The sequence below is a fragment of the Nycticebus coucang genome, chromosome 14 (assembly GCF_027406575.1).
Source record: "Nycticebus coucang isolate mNycCou1 chromosome 14, mNycCou1.pri, whole genome shotgun sequence".
NCBI classification, from domain to species: domain Eukaryota; kingdom Metazoa; phylum Chordata; class Mammalia; order Primates; family Lorisidae; genus Nycticebus; species Nycticebus coucang.
Window position 1 is genome coordinate 64,978,653 of NC_069793.1, and position 15,332 is coordinate 64,993,984.

The following is a 15,332-nucleotide window of genomic DNA, read 5'->3' on the forward strand; positions in this document are numbered from 1 at the left end:
CTCAAGGGAGAAAAATAGACTTTATTTACAAGTAATAACATTTAGAAAAGATCCATCCCGGCCCTTAAAAACCTTCCATCACTCCAAATCCCACCCCAGTAGAGGTCTGGGGAAGATGGGGTGTGAGCTGCCGCTGAAGGCTGTCCCCTCCACTCCTGAGACAGGGCCCATCTGTCCTGGAAAAAAGCGTCCTCTGACAGGCACTTCCACCAGGTCATGACCAGTCCTAGACTTTAAGAGCAAGGGTCCCTGCTAGGCCCAGCCACCAGGAGCAGCAGGAACCAGGACCTGCTCCTCCAATGGTCCCTTCTAGATCCAGAGGCTGAGAGGAAGAATGGCTAGGCCCAAGGATCCAGCCACTCAGAACCAGCCTCAAAATCTGGTTATGAAGTGACTTTGCTCTAAGAAAAAAAAATAGGAGGCAGGGTAGGGAGAGTGCCCACACTGTCCAAGCTCCAGGCCTTCTGGGCCAGCTCTGAGAAGGCGCCAGTGAAGGTCCGGGTACCAGGCCAGGGTGTGGACGAGCATCACTGTCTCTAGGGATTTGGCCACCGTTGGCCTGGGAGCTGAGAAGGCACTGAGAGGGACAGTAGGAGGAGGACCAGATGAGATCAGCATCGGGGACACAGGTGGGGCCACACATTGGTACTGCCCTTTAGTGCTTTGCCTGAAAGAGAGACATAGACTCGTTATGCCAGCCTGCACCCATTGACTCAGGAGAACCTCTTCCTTCTCCCACTCCCCTGACCAGGATCTACTCCTTTGTGAGCCTTGGATATATGCAGCTCCTTGGATATATGCAGCTTATATATCCTTGGATATATAAGTTGGTGGCTGTGCCTAAGCAGCTCTGGTGGGAATGGGTCATCTATCTTCTCTCCTCAGTAATGAGCAGATAATCAGGACAGGGACACCTCCTCTTAACCCCCAACTTCCAGTAGCCTATCTTGGCCCTGCCTTGGATGCTGCTCCATGGGGCTCTCTGGGGGTGCCTGTGCTCTCCTCCAGTTTCCCTCCCCCATCCATGGCAGTGCCTCCACCTTGCTCTTGGCTCGAGAGGTGGCAGTGGCGGCAGCGATGGCAGCAGTGGCAGCGCTGGCCGTGGTGGTGGCAATGCGTGGAGAGCGGCGGGTTCCACTGCGGTTACTCGGGGAGGCCTTGGACAGAGCCTTCTTTGGGGCCCCTCGCCGCAGAAGGCTGTTCCCCAACTTCTTGGGTGTGTTGAGGATGCTGAAGGCCATTGACTGGCGTCGGTCAGCCTGTAGGAGAGGGTCTGTCAAACTGGGAGTCTCCCACAGCCTTCCCAGGCCAGCCTGTGGCTCCAGCTTTGCCAGCAAGCCTCCTTCCAACCTCAGCCTAACCTGTTTAGTAGCACTTGGAGCTGCTTTCTTCTGGGCCTCAGTAGTGCTCTGTCTGCGCCCTTCGTGTCGGTCCCGGGGAGTTATGGGGCGTGGGAAACAGCTGGTGGCCTTCTTGGACTATGAAGAAAAAGACAGTAAGGCATAGTGGCAAGAAGATCCAAGCCAGGTATCTTGGCCACTCAGAGCTCAGTGGACCCTGTGAGTCAGCTTGTTCAACCTGCTCCCTTCTCCAACTCTAAGCCAGAGGTCTCCCTTCCCCCAAGTCCCCAACCAGGCATCAGTCCCTTGAAGAAGAGAGAGCAGCTCACCTTTAATCCTGGGCATAGTGCTAAACAGAAGAACACACAGAGCCAATGTCACCTACCTCGGGGGTGCCAGGGCCCTGGTGGGGCTCTGAGGAGATGCGTTTGCGCTGCTGCCGGGTTGTGATACCAGTGCCCTCAGCTATCTGGGCTGGCTGCATGCTGGCTCGGCGCAGGGTCTCCTGGGGGTCTCCGGTCTTCATCTCCTCATCTGTGATGGTGGCCAGGCTCAGGGAGGGCTGCAAGGGGTTGAAGAAGCAATCACCCCAGCTGTCTGGAGATGGAGCAGGAACTGGGGCTGCCCCAGAAAGACACTTGGAACAGCTAGATCCTTCCTACCACAAAAAGGCCCCTTCTGTCTCCACCTGGATGAAGGGCCATGAGAAGAGCAGTCCCCAGCACACTCCTCTCCAAGCTCCTGCCCACCCACAGGTACTTCACCCCCAAGATCCCTCCCTGCCAGACTAGGAGCATGAGAAGGTCACCCTCAGCAACCAGAGACACAGGGCATTAGCACTGAGGCTAGATCAGCACGTGATACTAGGCTGGGATATCAAGGGAGAAGGGGTTAGCCAACATGGGAAGCCTGGTGCTGTGACCCCGGGGCTCACTCTGGACTCCAGGGGATAGCAGGTCTTCAGATGTGGGGGGCACACTCTGTTGCGCTGTTGGAGCTCTGCAATGCGGTTCCAGTCGTCCAGCTGCTCTGGCTCATCCTGGCAAGTGCCCATGTAGAAGCTGTTCCTTCCTGTAGAGAGGGGAGTTGGAGCAAATGGGGCTAGAGTCGGCAAGCTGCCCACTGCCCTGGTGTCATCACAGCCTTTGCTGCCACCATTCCTTTCCAAGCTACCCCATGAACTTCAAGTCCTGCAGAATCCTGATTCAGCGCCACAGGTGTGGGCATAAGGCACACAGACCATTGTTATCCTCACGGGTTGCCTGCTGCTCTCTCCCGTGAGGTCAGAAAAAGTTATACACATCTTATCTGCCAAGGCTTGGTACCCAACACCAAGAGAAATGAATAGAGCACCAAGAATTGATTCTCAGAGGGTCTCTGGAACCCAAAGGGCAAGAGCCTCCTGGAACAATCTGGCTGGGCTGGCCCTTCCAGCCCCCCATCAACACCTGAGAAGCATGAGCACTCCCACCAGCTCAGTGTCACTCTCATGCTGAGAACCCCAGGTCTCTCAGGTGAGCAACGGTGGTTCACCCTGGCTAATGGTACGTCAGCACAGACCCTACAAGGAGAGGTAAGGCCCGTAGACTGTAGGAGGAGGGACAGGTGGAGCTGGGAGGCAGAAGGAGGCCAGCCTTGATTTGCTAACACTTGCTGCTTCCCCAGGCCAAGATCTACCTTCTAGATCTTGGGTATGGTAAGTCCCTGCAGCCCCCTCACCTGGAGGTGCCCCACTGGACACCCCAGCCTGGGAGCGGCGAGCAGAGCTGCGTGTGGTGGGCCGGTAGCCAGGCAGGCTGAGCAGAGCTGAGTTGCCATCATCAGGAGAGCCGAGGCGGACCAGAGACTGGGTAGATGACGTGGCCCGCAGGCCGGCCTGGGAAGCAGGGGCAGACTGTGTGCTATAGAAGGATGAGTTGGCACTGTCTGGCTCTTCCACATCTAGCTTCTAGAAGACAGAATGAATTTGTTGCAGTGGGGTAGGGTCTGACACCGTAAGAATCTCCATTCTCCTCCCCTAGATTCCAAGCACGTCTGCATGTGTTCCTGCACTGTTTAGCAAGGGTCCTTGGCTTGTGTGTCTAAAAGAAACGGGCCTTGCAGCCTTCCCAAGATGCTAAGAGTGTCAAGACTTTTTTCTATCCACTGTTTTCATTGAGTTAATTAACAGTGCTTTGAGGGAGGAAGGCAGAGTGTTATCAGCCCATTTTACAGGGAAGAAGAAATGAAGTCCCATGCCTCTTTTTTTTTTTTTTTTTTGTAGAGACAGAGTCTCACTTTATGACCCTCAGTAGAGTGCCGTGGCATCACACAGCTCACAGCAACCTCCAACTCCTGGGCTTAGGCGATTCTCTTGCCTCAGCCTCCCAAGTAGCTGGGACTACAGGCTCCTGCCACGATGCCCAGCTATTTTTCTGTTGCAGTTCAGCTAGGGCTGGGTTTGAACCCGCCACCCTCGGTATATGGAGCCAGCACCCTACCCATTGAACCACTGGCGCCACCCGGGTTGGCATGCCTCTTAAACAGTGAGGCTCATCCCACAGTCCTTCAATCCAAGCTTCCTAGGGCACTGACCATCTTCTCTAACTTCTCCAGGTTCTTGAAAGCAGAGGGTACCAACAGATGTGCTCCCTGCTGTACCAAAGACACCCCTCCCCTCCTTCCCAATATCCATGAGATACAGAAACAAAGAGCCTACAGAGGGGCAGGCAGTCTACTGAGCAGCGGCAACACATCTCAGCTACACAGGCTGAAGAGCTGCCACTTCCCCACATTCTCTTCCCCTTCACCCCAAACAGGATGAGTGGTATGCAGGAGGGACACTAGTCTTAGAGTCGGGAGACAGGGATATAATGCTAGCCCTGCTTTTTTCTATAGAAGAGGCCCTTTTCAAGACCTCAGCTCTCCCATCCATAACACATGGACTGGCTGGTCATTCCTGCTTGCTGTTGACTGAGGGCCCAATAGAAGGAGGAAATGGGCATTGCTCTTCCCCTCCCAGAAGCCTGACCTTGGTCATGGTGATGTTGATGATCTGTGTGGTGCGCCGACGAGCAGAGCGGGTTTTACGGCCTGAGTCGAGGAAGACATCGCCCAGGGAGTCCAGGCTGCTCTCCATGGGGCCCTGACCCCGAGCAGGGATGGGGGTGAAGTAGAGACTCTCCAGAGACTCTACCTTGGGGGGCAAGCGCTGGGAGATGGGTGAGGCTGGTTCTGCAGGGATGCTGGTGCCATCTGGCTGGGTACGGGGCAGCTTGCTGTGGAAAGGAAACCTGCTGTGGTGCGGTTCCTGGGGCTAGAGGCAGTCTGACTATCCCTTTGCTGCAAAGTTACCATTTCTACATTTATTACAAGCAGATGAGGTCAAACAGCCCATCTCTCTGGCTTTTCAGAAGTACCAAGGAGAGCCTTTGGCCTGGGCCTTCCTTTCCGTCCATCCCCCTCCCACAACTTCTGATTATCTCCCCATACTGGCAACTTTCACCTCCCTACCTTAGCACAGACATCTCATTGCCCCCAGATGCCCTCAGCTACTCTACCAAGGAACATGTCCTGTCTTTGTTCCTCCTGCATCCCCAATTTCAGTGAGTTAGAAGGACCCCTTACCCAGGCCCCCAAGCCATGACCATGGGCATAATCCTACCTTATTCCTCTTGCACCAAGCCTAGTGCAAGAGTCACCACACCTCCAGATCAACTCTCCTAACCTTGTTCTGCCTCATTTCTTCTCTTCTAGACTTAGCATGGTGTCTATAAGGCAACAGAGTGGTGACAAGCAAGGACCTGGGCTGGGCTGCCCATGTCTAAACTCCACTGTAGGACCTGTGACAAATGATAGCCCCTCTATGTCCCAGATTCATCTGTTAAAGGAGATACAATAGCACCTACCTCAAACGGTTATTGGTGAATAAATGAATTTTAATTGTTGTAAGTGCTTACAATAGTGTGGCACAAAGTAAGTGCAATGTAAGTTTATCAAAAACAAGAAATGGGTTTCCAGTCTTCTACACTTATAGTAATCTTTCTAAAATTCAAAGCTAACCATGTGCGTTTTAATTTCCAACCCTTCCAAGGATCCTCAATGCCTTTTGGATCAAGTCTAAACGCCAGCTTCCAAGCAGAGAGCACAGGGCCCTCTGGAGTCTCCCAGAGGAGAGAGTCAGCCTTACGTTCCAGCCCTGTCAGTCACTCTCAGCCTTTGCTCACACTGCTCTCTGCCCACCTGGCACACACACCTCAGGTTCTTTCAAGACTCAGCAAGAATGACAGCCTCACAAAGCCTTTCTTGACAACTTATTGCTTTTTGCTCCCACCATGTCCTGAACACACACCAGAATAAATTGCTAGATGGCAAAAGGGCCATATCTTATTTATCTCACTAGCCGCAGTGCCCAGGATACAGCCTGATAAACAGACTTAGGGAGGAGGGGGGCTTCCTGACCTGGTGATACTGAGTGGGGTTCCCTCCTCGCAGCTTAGATCCAGGCTGTCAATACTCAAGTCCAGCTGTGCCTTAGCCTGGGGCTCACGGCTCTTTAAGGCATCAGTTGCCACCTGGAATTTGCCTAGGTCTCGAAGCTGCTGGTCTGCATGGGCAACCTGGGAAATAGAGGGCCAGAAGAGTGAAGAAAAGCCTAAGTTGGGTGTGGCCTGGGAGAGGAGGGCACATGGTCCAACAGGACAGGGGTGAGACAAATCTGCCAGCCAGATACTTACCTGTGCCTCCAGGCTGCGCACCTGGGCAGTAAGGTGGCGGCAGGTCTGTTCTGCCTCCTTGGTCTTCAGCCCAGCCTGCTGCAGCTCATGGCTCAGCCGTTCTGCTTCAGCCCGCAACTCCTTGTTCTCCTTCTGCAGCTGCTCCAGCCCCCGCAGCTGTTCTTGCAACTCTTGGTTCTGCTGTTTCTTGGCATCATAATGGGTCTTAGCTTTCTCCATCTATGTGGGCAGATAGGGTGAGTGGTGTGGCAGTGCTCGATGGCAGTAGGAAGGGCAGAGTAGGCCAGGGCTGTGGTCCTTACCTGCAGCTTATAGTGTTCAACTGCTTGCTCCTTCTGACTCAACTGGGCCTGTAACTCATTCAGCTGAACCTGGAGGCGCTGGGCCTCCTGCTGGCTCTCACCTCCCTGGGCCTGGAAAGCCTGTGAAGAAAGGCCAATCAGGGAGGCTGGTCTGTCTGCTCCACCAAATCAACTGATCTTCCCTAGCAGGAGTTTCAGACTCCTGCATATCACTCAAGATGCTGGAAAAAAGGCCAGGCACATTGGCTCATGCCTGCAATCCTAGTACTCTGAGAGGCCGCAGTGGGTGGATTGGTTGAGCTCAGGAGTTTGAGACCACTCTGAGCAACAGTGAGAGCCTATCTCTGCTAAACTTAGAAAAACTGGCTCGGTGCTCGTAGCACAGTGGTTATGGTACCAGCTACATGCACCAAGGCTGTTGGGTTCAAACCCAGCCTGGGCCTGCTAAACAACAATGACAACTGCAACAAATAGCCAGGCATTGTGGTGGGTGCCTATAGTCCCAGCTATTCGGGAGGCTGAGGCAAGAGAATTGCTTAAGCCCAAGAGTTTGAGATGCTGTGAGCTGTGACGCCACAGCACTCTACCCAGGGTGACATACTGAGACTCTGTCTCAAAAAAAAAAAAATAAATAAAAGATAAAAAAATAAACATAGAAAAACTAGCCAGGTGTTGTGGCACACACCTATAGTTCCAGCTACTCTAGAGTCTGAGGCAAAAGCATCTCTTAAACTCAAGAGACGATGATGCCATAGCACTCTACCCAGGCAACAGAGTGAGACACTTGTCTCAAAAAAAAAAAAAAGGCCAGAAACAAAGCCCTTTACCTGCCAACCCAAATATACACAACTCCCCAGCAAGTACAGCCTCCTGAGACACCACACACACTTCTGGCCCACATTCTGTGGACACCTGCCCTGACCAGCTCTGGCCCTGTCTTTGCCTTCGAGACCAAGCACAAGGTCATTCTCTTTCCATGTGCTCATGCCTCCCCAAGGAAGAAGGGAAGCTGATCCTCAGGGAGTAGCGTCATGCAGCACACAGAGGAGCTTGGCATGTGAGCTCTCGGAGGACATGAGAATTCATTCTCCTGAGGAGCATCAGGAGGAGGAAATAGAGTTCAGAGGTTTAAATAGACTGACCAAGTCAGGTGCGGTGGCTCACACCTGCAATCTTAGCACTCTGGGAGGCTGAGGCAGGAGGATTGCCTAAGCTCTGGAGTTTGAGACCAGCTTGAGCAAGAGCAGGACCCCGTTTCTACTAAAAATAATATTAGCCAAGCACCGTGGCTCACACCTGTAGTCCCAGCTACTTCGGAGGCTGAGGCAGGAGGATCACTTGAGCTCAGGAGTTTGAAGTTGCTGTGAGCTCAGCTGACACCATAGCACTCTAGCCTGGGCAAGAGTGAGACTCTTATCTCAAAAAAAGAAAAAAAAAGGTAAACTGGCCAGGGTGAACTTGGTCCCCCTACCTCTGAAGACTATGGGGGCTCATTTATGACACGAGTACTGCTCCTGTCCAGATGATCACTCCTGAAGATCAGGGCCTGTGCTTTGTCCAGGGATGGGGAATTTGCAGCCTTGGGGCCACATGTGGTGTTCTGAATTGAGTGTGGCCTTTTGACTGAATCTAAATTTCACAGAACAAATCCTCTTAATAATGGGATTTGCTCTATGAAGTTTGGATTTTGTTGAGGGACTGCACTTGGGAATCTGGTTGTCACTGGAGTTCATCCCACCCCTGCCTCTCCTAGCACAGGGCAAACTCTCAAAAAGGAGTGTCAGAAACATGTTTACCATGTAATTAAGATGGGGTATGGGGCATGTGGAAAGAGAGTAGAGTAAAGCTCTGAGCCCACTTCCTGGGCCTCACTAGGGCTTTAGTGAGTCCCAGTGTCATTGATGTCAAATTCCTTTGTCCCTGACTAAAGGCTGTGAAGCCTAGAAGTGCAAAAAGTAAATATTATTCTAAGAAATGTATCTAAAGAAAAAAAAAGCAAACATTAAACTGTAGAAGGTAACACAGTTGAAAGCAATAAGAATATTAAGTTGTAATATTCAATGTCCCTTGAACCTGAACTACCTGTAGGCCACATGCTGATTTTGTGAGGACTGTTTGTTTCTCCATGGTGTTGGATGTCATGAAAAGTATGCATAGACCTTTTTTTTGCTAATCAGCGTTCATTAGTGTTTTTGTATTTAATGTGTGGCCCAACACAACTTTTGTTCTTCCAATGTGCAGCAGAAGAAAAAAGGTCGGACACTCCTGATTTAGACCAACACTGTCCAATAGAATTTTCTGCAATAATGATTCTGTAGCTCCACTATCTAATACTGGCCACATGTACCTACTGGGGAGACTACACAGATGAAGTTATTTTAATTTAAATAACCATACACATCTCATTAGTAACTATATTTCCAGTGGAAATAAATAATCACACATGACTAGTGGCTGCTGTAGAGGACAGTGACAGTCATCTAGAGTAGTGATTTTTAACCAGTGTGCAGTGAGGATCTTAGATGTGTTGCAAAAATTTTTAAAGATTAAATTATTTTCAAAAGAAGTTAAAAGCATAGTATGTATATATATAAATATATAGTGTGTATGTGTGAGAGACTGAGTCTCATTTTGTCATCCTTGGCAGAGTGCTGTGGCATCATAGCTCACAGTAACTTCAAACTCTTGGGCTCAAGTGATTCTCTACATGTGCCCACCACAACACCCAACTATTTTTAGAGATGGAGTCTCACTCTGGCTCAGGCTGGTCTCAAACTCTTAAGCTCAGGCGATCCACCCACCTCAACCTCTCAGAGTGCTAGGATTACAAACATGAGCCACCGTGGCCAGCCTTTTTACTCTTTTTTTGATCAACATAATTTAAGTATGCCATGGGAGTTTAACTATAGGATCAAGTGTGCTGTAAGATAAAGGTTGAGGGCAGCGCCTGTGGCTCAAGGAGTAGGGCGCCGGTCCCATATGCTGGAGGTGGCGGGTTCAAACCCAGCCCTGGCCAAAAAAAAAAAAAGATAAAGGTTGAAAGATACCGACCAAGGTTGGGACCCACTCTGTCTTCCCTTAAGAGCTCCCAGAAGACATATGTAAGAGCTCCTAAACCACATGGAGGCCTCTTGAGGCTGCCAGGCACCCAGGGTGCCATTGCTTGGCTTCCCCCCCCACAGGCGGAGGGCTTAGAGAGCACCCTCCCTCCCCCATCCTCTCTCTGAGCCAGCCAGTGGCCAGGCTCATTCCCCCAGCTGTCCCACCTTCAGCTTCTGCTGCTGCACCTTGCTGGCTTGGTCATAGTCAGCCAGCTTCTTACTCAGTTCTTCCACCTGAGGAAGGAAACAGGAGGAGAGAAAACTCTGGAGGACTTACCCTGGATGTCCAGGCAAATTATGGGGTTTCTCAGATCAGTATCCCCAGTGCTCCTAGAAAAGAAACTCAGGCCCTTTCATTGGTCTCCAGTTAGAGAGTAGACTGCTGCCAGGTTTGCTGGCTGGGCCCCTTACTTGCCTCCGCTTCCAGCCTGCAGAGACCGGCTTGTTGGACCTCTGCAGCTACCAAAACCAGGAGAATCAATTCTGGGGAACTGCTATGCAATCACTACCCTGCCACTGTTGCTACTCCCAACCCCCATCTTCCAAGTTTGGGGTAGGACAGGGGCCTACTCTAACTCTAGCAGACATCTTCAAGGAAAACTCATTCCTTCCACCTCCCAGAAACTGCCAAAGCAAAAGCCCACAGATGTTCAGACCTCTTCCCAATATCCGTAGGCTGTTAGGGATGGCATTAGCAGCATGGCTGCTGTGATTAGCACTGGGGCAACAGATTGCTGGAAGAGAAGAGGAGGGGCAGCACACCAGGCCCACCCCATTCCCACAAAGAGGAAGAGCGCAGGGAGGAAGCGAGGGGATGGCACAGCCACAAGCACCCCTGGCTCCTCCAGGCATCCGAGGGGTTTAAGCACGACCAGCAGCAAAGGGGGATGCAAAGGCTCCATTGCTAACTGTTTGCTATTTAATTTAATTGGCCCCCTTCATCTCAGGGTCCCCAGAGGTAGTGACTGGGTAGGGGTATGGTGGAGAAATGGTGGTCTCACTGAACAGCAGCTCTGGAGGCAGCTGTAGCTCAGTGGATAGGGCACCGGCCACATACACCCAGGCTGGCGGGTTCAAACCCAGCCTGCGCCTGCTAAACAACAATGATAAGGGCAACAAAAAATAGCCAGGTGTTGTGGCGAGCACCTGTAATTTCAGCTACTTGGGGGGCTGAGGCAAGAGAATCGCTTAAGCCCAAGAGTTTGAGGTTGCTGTGAGCTGTGAGGCCATGGCACTCTACCGAGGGTGACATAGTGAGACTCTGTCTAAAAATAAAGAAACAAATAAAAAATAAACAGCAGCTCTATAGCCTTGATGTCATAGCAATACAGAGATCCATGAGAGAGGCAGCCAGACCCCATCTGGTGTAGACCCCTTCTGTTCCTCTCAGCCTTGGCCTTCCTGCTCCAGACATCTCTATGCCCTGCTCAGGATTAAAGCTCCAGAGGATAACGGGAGGATGTCCTGAGCCCCTGAATCTCCCTAAACTGTGAGGGCTGCCTGGCATATCATGTTTATGGCTTCGGTAAATCCATACTATGTGAGGAAAAAGAGGGTACTAGGTTAAAGATGGCCTGCAGGTAATTCTGCTGTTCCTCTTAGTATGAAGAACTAGACCCAGGGATTAGGATGTTGTGGAATCCCAAGGATCGAGTCCCCACTGACTGTTTCAGGTATAGGAAAAATGAAGCCAATGCCACCCCTGTCCCTGACAGCCAGACGAGAGTAGGTGCAGAAGGGTGGAGAGGCCGACCTGGGATGGGTAGGACGAGGCCCGAGGGAGAGCCCAGTACACTGCACTCCTGGGCAGACCGGGCCTGGATTCCATGGCTTGACCCTGCCCCCTTCACAAACAGTTCAACACGGGAGCTGGCAGAGGCAAGCTGCAGCCGGGGTCATGCACCGAGACTGGTCACCGCTTAAGCAGCCAGCATTTAGCGAGGACCCCAGGCGTTACCTGCTTAGTCTGCTCTCTCTTAAACACCTCTAGCTGCTCCACCTGTGCCGGGAGGGGGGAATGGCAATGGGGAAGGTGAGACTGGCCCAAAGCAGCCCCAGCCTATCACTAGGCTGATCTCACTGAGGCTCTGATGCTTTCTGGTAAGTTAGAAAGCCTCAGAAGAATTAATTTTCAGTAAGTTAACAATGACAACAAAAAGCCAGCTAAACTTATGCTGCTCTTGGGGCCACCAATACAGGTGTGCTTTAGGAATGCTTATCCCAACTTGACTTTCTAGGAACAGAGCTTCAGGGAAGGGGAGGCCACTGATACTTTCTTTAGGACAATAGGGGCAAAAGACTTGAATCCCTCCAGTCACCTCTCCTTTTCTACCACCCAGTGAATGAGGGAAGGCAAGACCCTGCAGTGTGGGAGCCAGAGGCCCTGAAATGCACAGGAACAATGTCCCCGCTCTCTCAGCTCCCAATCTTTGGGTGGAGGGGTTGGGCGGCAAGGGTTCAGCTAGGCACCTCACCTGGGCAGTGAGTTTCTGCCTCTCTTCCTGGAATCGCTGCCTCTCCTCTAGGACCTTGACCTTGGCACCCTCGTACTTGGCAGTCATCACCTCCAGCTCCCGGGCAGTGCTCTGTGCTTCCCGCTGCATCTCAGCCAGACGGGTCTCAGCATCAGCACGCACAGCTGCCAACTCCTGGACATACTTCTCCCTGGCCTGGTCCAGCTCCACTTCCAGAAACTGCCGGCCAAGATTGGCCCGTTCGCCCAGCCCCCGGTTCTCCTCTGCCAGCAGGCCATGTGCCTTCTTCAGCATGCTCAGCTGCTCGGCATAGCTGGCCTTCTCTGCCCGCAGCTGCTGGGCTGCTCGCTCCTGCTCTGCCACCTTCTGCCGCAGGGGTACCAGCTCCCCGAGTTCCCGCTGGGCCCGCATCAGCTCTGCCCGCAGCCCACCAGCTGCCTGCTTACTCTGCTCAAGCTCCTCGCGGTGGCGCTTCTCGGCAACTGCCTGCTCGGCCTGCAGCTGTTGGCAGAGGTGCTTAGCTGGCAGCAGCTCACTCACCAGGGCCTGTGTGCTGGTGTGCTCGAGCTGTAGGGTAGAGAGGGCTTGCTCCTTCTGGAAGAATTTCTCCTGCCATGCCTTCACTTCTTGGCCCAGCTCCTCTGCTCGCTCTGCCTGTGAGGCCAGCTCCTGCCGCAGGTTCTCCGACACTACCCGCTGTTTCTCCACCTCCTCCCGGAGGCTCTGCACCTCCTCCCGCAGAGCAGAGCTGCGCTCGGCGGCTCTGGCGCTGTTGCTTGCTGTCTCTGCCTGGAGCAGGCGCAGCCTTTCTTCCAGCTTCTGGCTCTTCTCCGACTCAGCCATAACTAGCCGCTTCAACTCCTTGCTCTCCCCCTCTTTCTCCAGGACCTGGCGATTAAGGATGGACACCTCCTCTTCCAAGCTGCTAATGAGGCTATTTTTTCTCTCAGCTTCCTGCTGGCCCCGGGCCACCTGGGCCTTCCATTCATCCTCAGCCTTGCTATGGTCTTGGGCCTTGGCACGGAGGGTGGCCAACTCCCTTTGAGCTGAGGCTAAGGTGCCCTGACTGTGCCCCAGCTCCTGGGCTTTCTCCTCTAACTGGCTCCGCAGAGCCTCCAGAGCTCTGTCCCTATCAGCCTGCTCAGCCTTGAGGCTGCGTTCCAGGCTGTCAGTCTGCTCCTGCTGCCGCTGGCACTGGTGCTCCAGCTTGCTCACTTCTGCCCGTAGCACCTCCAGCTCAGGGCCTGTCGGCTCTGTCCGGCCAGCAGCCTCAGACTGGGCTCCTGAGCTGGAGGCATCTTCTCTGCTGGTTATCCCTGAAGACTGCTGGTGCTCCTTTTCTTTCTTAGCCAGCTGTTCCTTCAGTTGCTCCACAGTTTGCTGAAGTTCCCTCAGCTCTGCTCTCTGGGCTGCCTCCAGACTGCGAAGCTTGGTCAGCTCCTGGTCCTTGCCCTCCTTTTCTGACAGGGCATGGGCCAGAGCCTCTTGCAGGGCAGCGAACTCCACACGCTGCTCATTAAGGGCATTCTGCAGCCGCATCTCAAGTTCTGCCTTGGCTGCCTTCTCCAGGGCAAGATCAGCTTGGGCCCGGCCCCGCTCCTGGGTCAGCCGTGCCACCTCCCTCTCTTGCTGCCCACGCTCCTCCTGCTGCTGCCCCTGGCTCTCCATGAGTGCAGCTCGCAGCCGCTCCAGCTCACTCCCCATTTGCTCTGCCTCCCGCTCCATGGCCTGCAGTGCTGCCTGTGTGCTGCAGAACGGGCGTCTCTGCTGCTCTTCTAGCCACTCAGGCTCTTTGTCTCCTGCCCTCCGGGGCTCCTTGAGTGGCTCCTGGGAGGCTGTTTCCTGCTGCTCACCTGCCTTGCGCACCAAGGCCTCTAGGCGGGCTACCTCCTTGCTGGTGGCAGCCATCTTCTCCTGAAGAGTGGAAAGGTCATCTGCAAGCTTCTGGGCCCTGATCTCCTTCTCCTGGACCTGTTGCCGAGCTCTGGCCAGGCTGGCATGGAGCTGGGCTAGCTCATTCTGCTGCCGGCCTAGCTGGAGCTCACTCTGGGCCTCTACTGCTGCCACCTTCTCCTTTGCCTCCTGCAGCTCTTGGCGGGCCGTCTCACATTCCTCCTTGAGGGTCATCAGCTGTTCTTGGAACACGGCACCATACTGTGCCTCCTCTTGCTTCCTATCCTCATACCGCTCACGCCAGGTCGCTACCTCTTTGACAAGATGCTCACATTCACTCTCAGCCCTGTGCTGGGAGGCTACAGCCTGGGCCAGCTCCTGCCTCAGGGCTTCAGTCTCAGCCTGATGGGCCTCCCCAAGCTGCTGTAACTGAGCCTCTAGCCCTTTGCGCTCAGCCTTCTCTTCTTCTAGCTCCTTCTGTTCTCGCTTACACCGCTCCCCCAGGCTTCGGGTCTCTTCCTTCAGCTCAGAGATACAACGTTGCTGCTCTTCCAAGGCCTCTGTGGCCCTGCGCTTCTCCTCTTCAAGGCTGCCCTTGGTGACCTTCAAGGACTCCTCGAGGGCCCAGAGCTGATCCTGGAGCTGGTTCTTCTCCTGGGCCACCCTTTCTTTCTCAGCTGCTTTTTGTTGCTCAGACCTCAGCTGGGCCTCTAGCTCTGCCACTTGGGCTTCGGCCCGACGCTGTTCCTGGTGTGCTGCCTCAAAACGGGTCTGGAGTTCCTCCATCTTCTGGCTCAGCTCTGCCTTCTCCCGCTGGGCCTGTGTCACTGAGATCTGGGTGCTGTCTCGGGCTTCATGAGCAGCCTCAAGTTGCTGCTGCAAAATCTCTAGCTTGGCAGCTTTCTCCTTCTCCCACACCTCTAGCTGCTGGCGCACAGCATCTCGCTCCCTTAAGGAGGCCTCTAGCTCCCCAGCAGCAGTGGCCAGTTGCTGGGCATGGTCCTGCTTGGTGGCCTCCTGCTCCTTGACTGCTTCCTTCAACTGCTGCTCCTTCTGCTGCAGGCTGCTGCTCAGCTGCTCCACCTGGTGGCGGAGGCCTTGGGAGGCCTTCTCTTGCTGTTGGAGAGTCTGTGTTAGCTGGGCCTGCTCCTTTTCAGCCTGCTGCTTCAGGCTAGCCAGTTCTTGATCCTGTTGCCGAAGGGTGGCATTGAGTGTGGTGAGCTCAGAGGTGAGAGAGGCCACCTGGGCTGTTAACTGGGCCACCTGAGCATGGGAGGCCTGCTCCAGCTCTTCCTTGGCCTGGCTGACGTTAGAGATGGAACTCTGCAGGTCGGCAATCAGGCTATTCAGCTGCTGCTTTTCTCCTTCAAAGTGGCTCTGTTCAGCAAGCAGCTTGGCTTCCTGCTGGCCCCGCTCAGTCTCCAGCATCTCCACCCTGGCTCGGAGCTGGGTGTTGTTTGCAGCAAGTGTGGCTGCCTCTTGTTTCAGGGTTTCCAACTGGTGAGAT

At 53.6% G+C, this 15,332-nt stretch overlaps 1 protein-coding gene across 7 annotated transcripts in view; it reads right to left on the reverse strand.

Annotated features, from left to right (window-relative positions):
• Position 1: 1 nt before the first annotated feature.
• Positions 2 to 15,332, reverse strand: part of NUMA1 (nuclear mitotic apparatus protein 1) — a 102,788-nt gene continuing 87,457 nt past the window's right edge. For 5 of the 7 annotated variants that reach the window (XM_053562798.1, XM_053562796.1, XM_053562799.1 and 2 more), the window contains exons 14-26: positions 11,933 to 15,322; positions 11,416 to 11,457; positions 9,624 to 9,692; positions 6,358 to 6,477; positions 6,056 to 6,274; positions 5,781 to 5,938; positions 4,351 to 4,597; positions 3,060 to 3,288; positions 2,275 to 2,411; positions 1,726 to 1,902; positions 1,362 to 1,478; positions 1,041 to 1,259; positions 2 to 667 (exon numbers count right to left, since the gene is read on the reverse strand). In XM_053562798.1, coding sequence (XP_053418773.1) covers positions 656 to 667; positions 1,041 to 1,259; positions 1,362 to 1,478; positions 1,726 to 1,902; positions 2,275 to 2,411; positions 3,060 to 3,288; positions 4,351 to 4,597; positions 5,781 to 5,938; positions 6,056 to 6,274; positions 6,358 to 6,477; positions 9,624 to 9,692; positions 11,416 to 11,457; positions 11,933 to 15,322 — 5,136 coding nt within the window. In that variant the 3' untranslated portion in view covers positions 2 to 655. The remainder of the gene's footprint in view (positions 668 to 1,040; positions 1,260 to 1,361; positions 1,479 to 1,725; positions 1,903 to 2,274; positions 2,412 to 3,059; positions 3,289 to 4,350; positions 4,598 to 5,780; positions 5,939 to 6,055; positions 6,275 to 6,357; positions 6,478 to 9,623; positions 9,693 to 11,415; positions 11,458 to 11,932; positions 15,323 to 15,332) is intronic. The other 2 variants (XM_053562801.1, XM_053562800.1) reach the window with 2 other exon arrangements.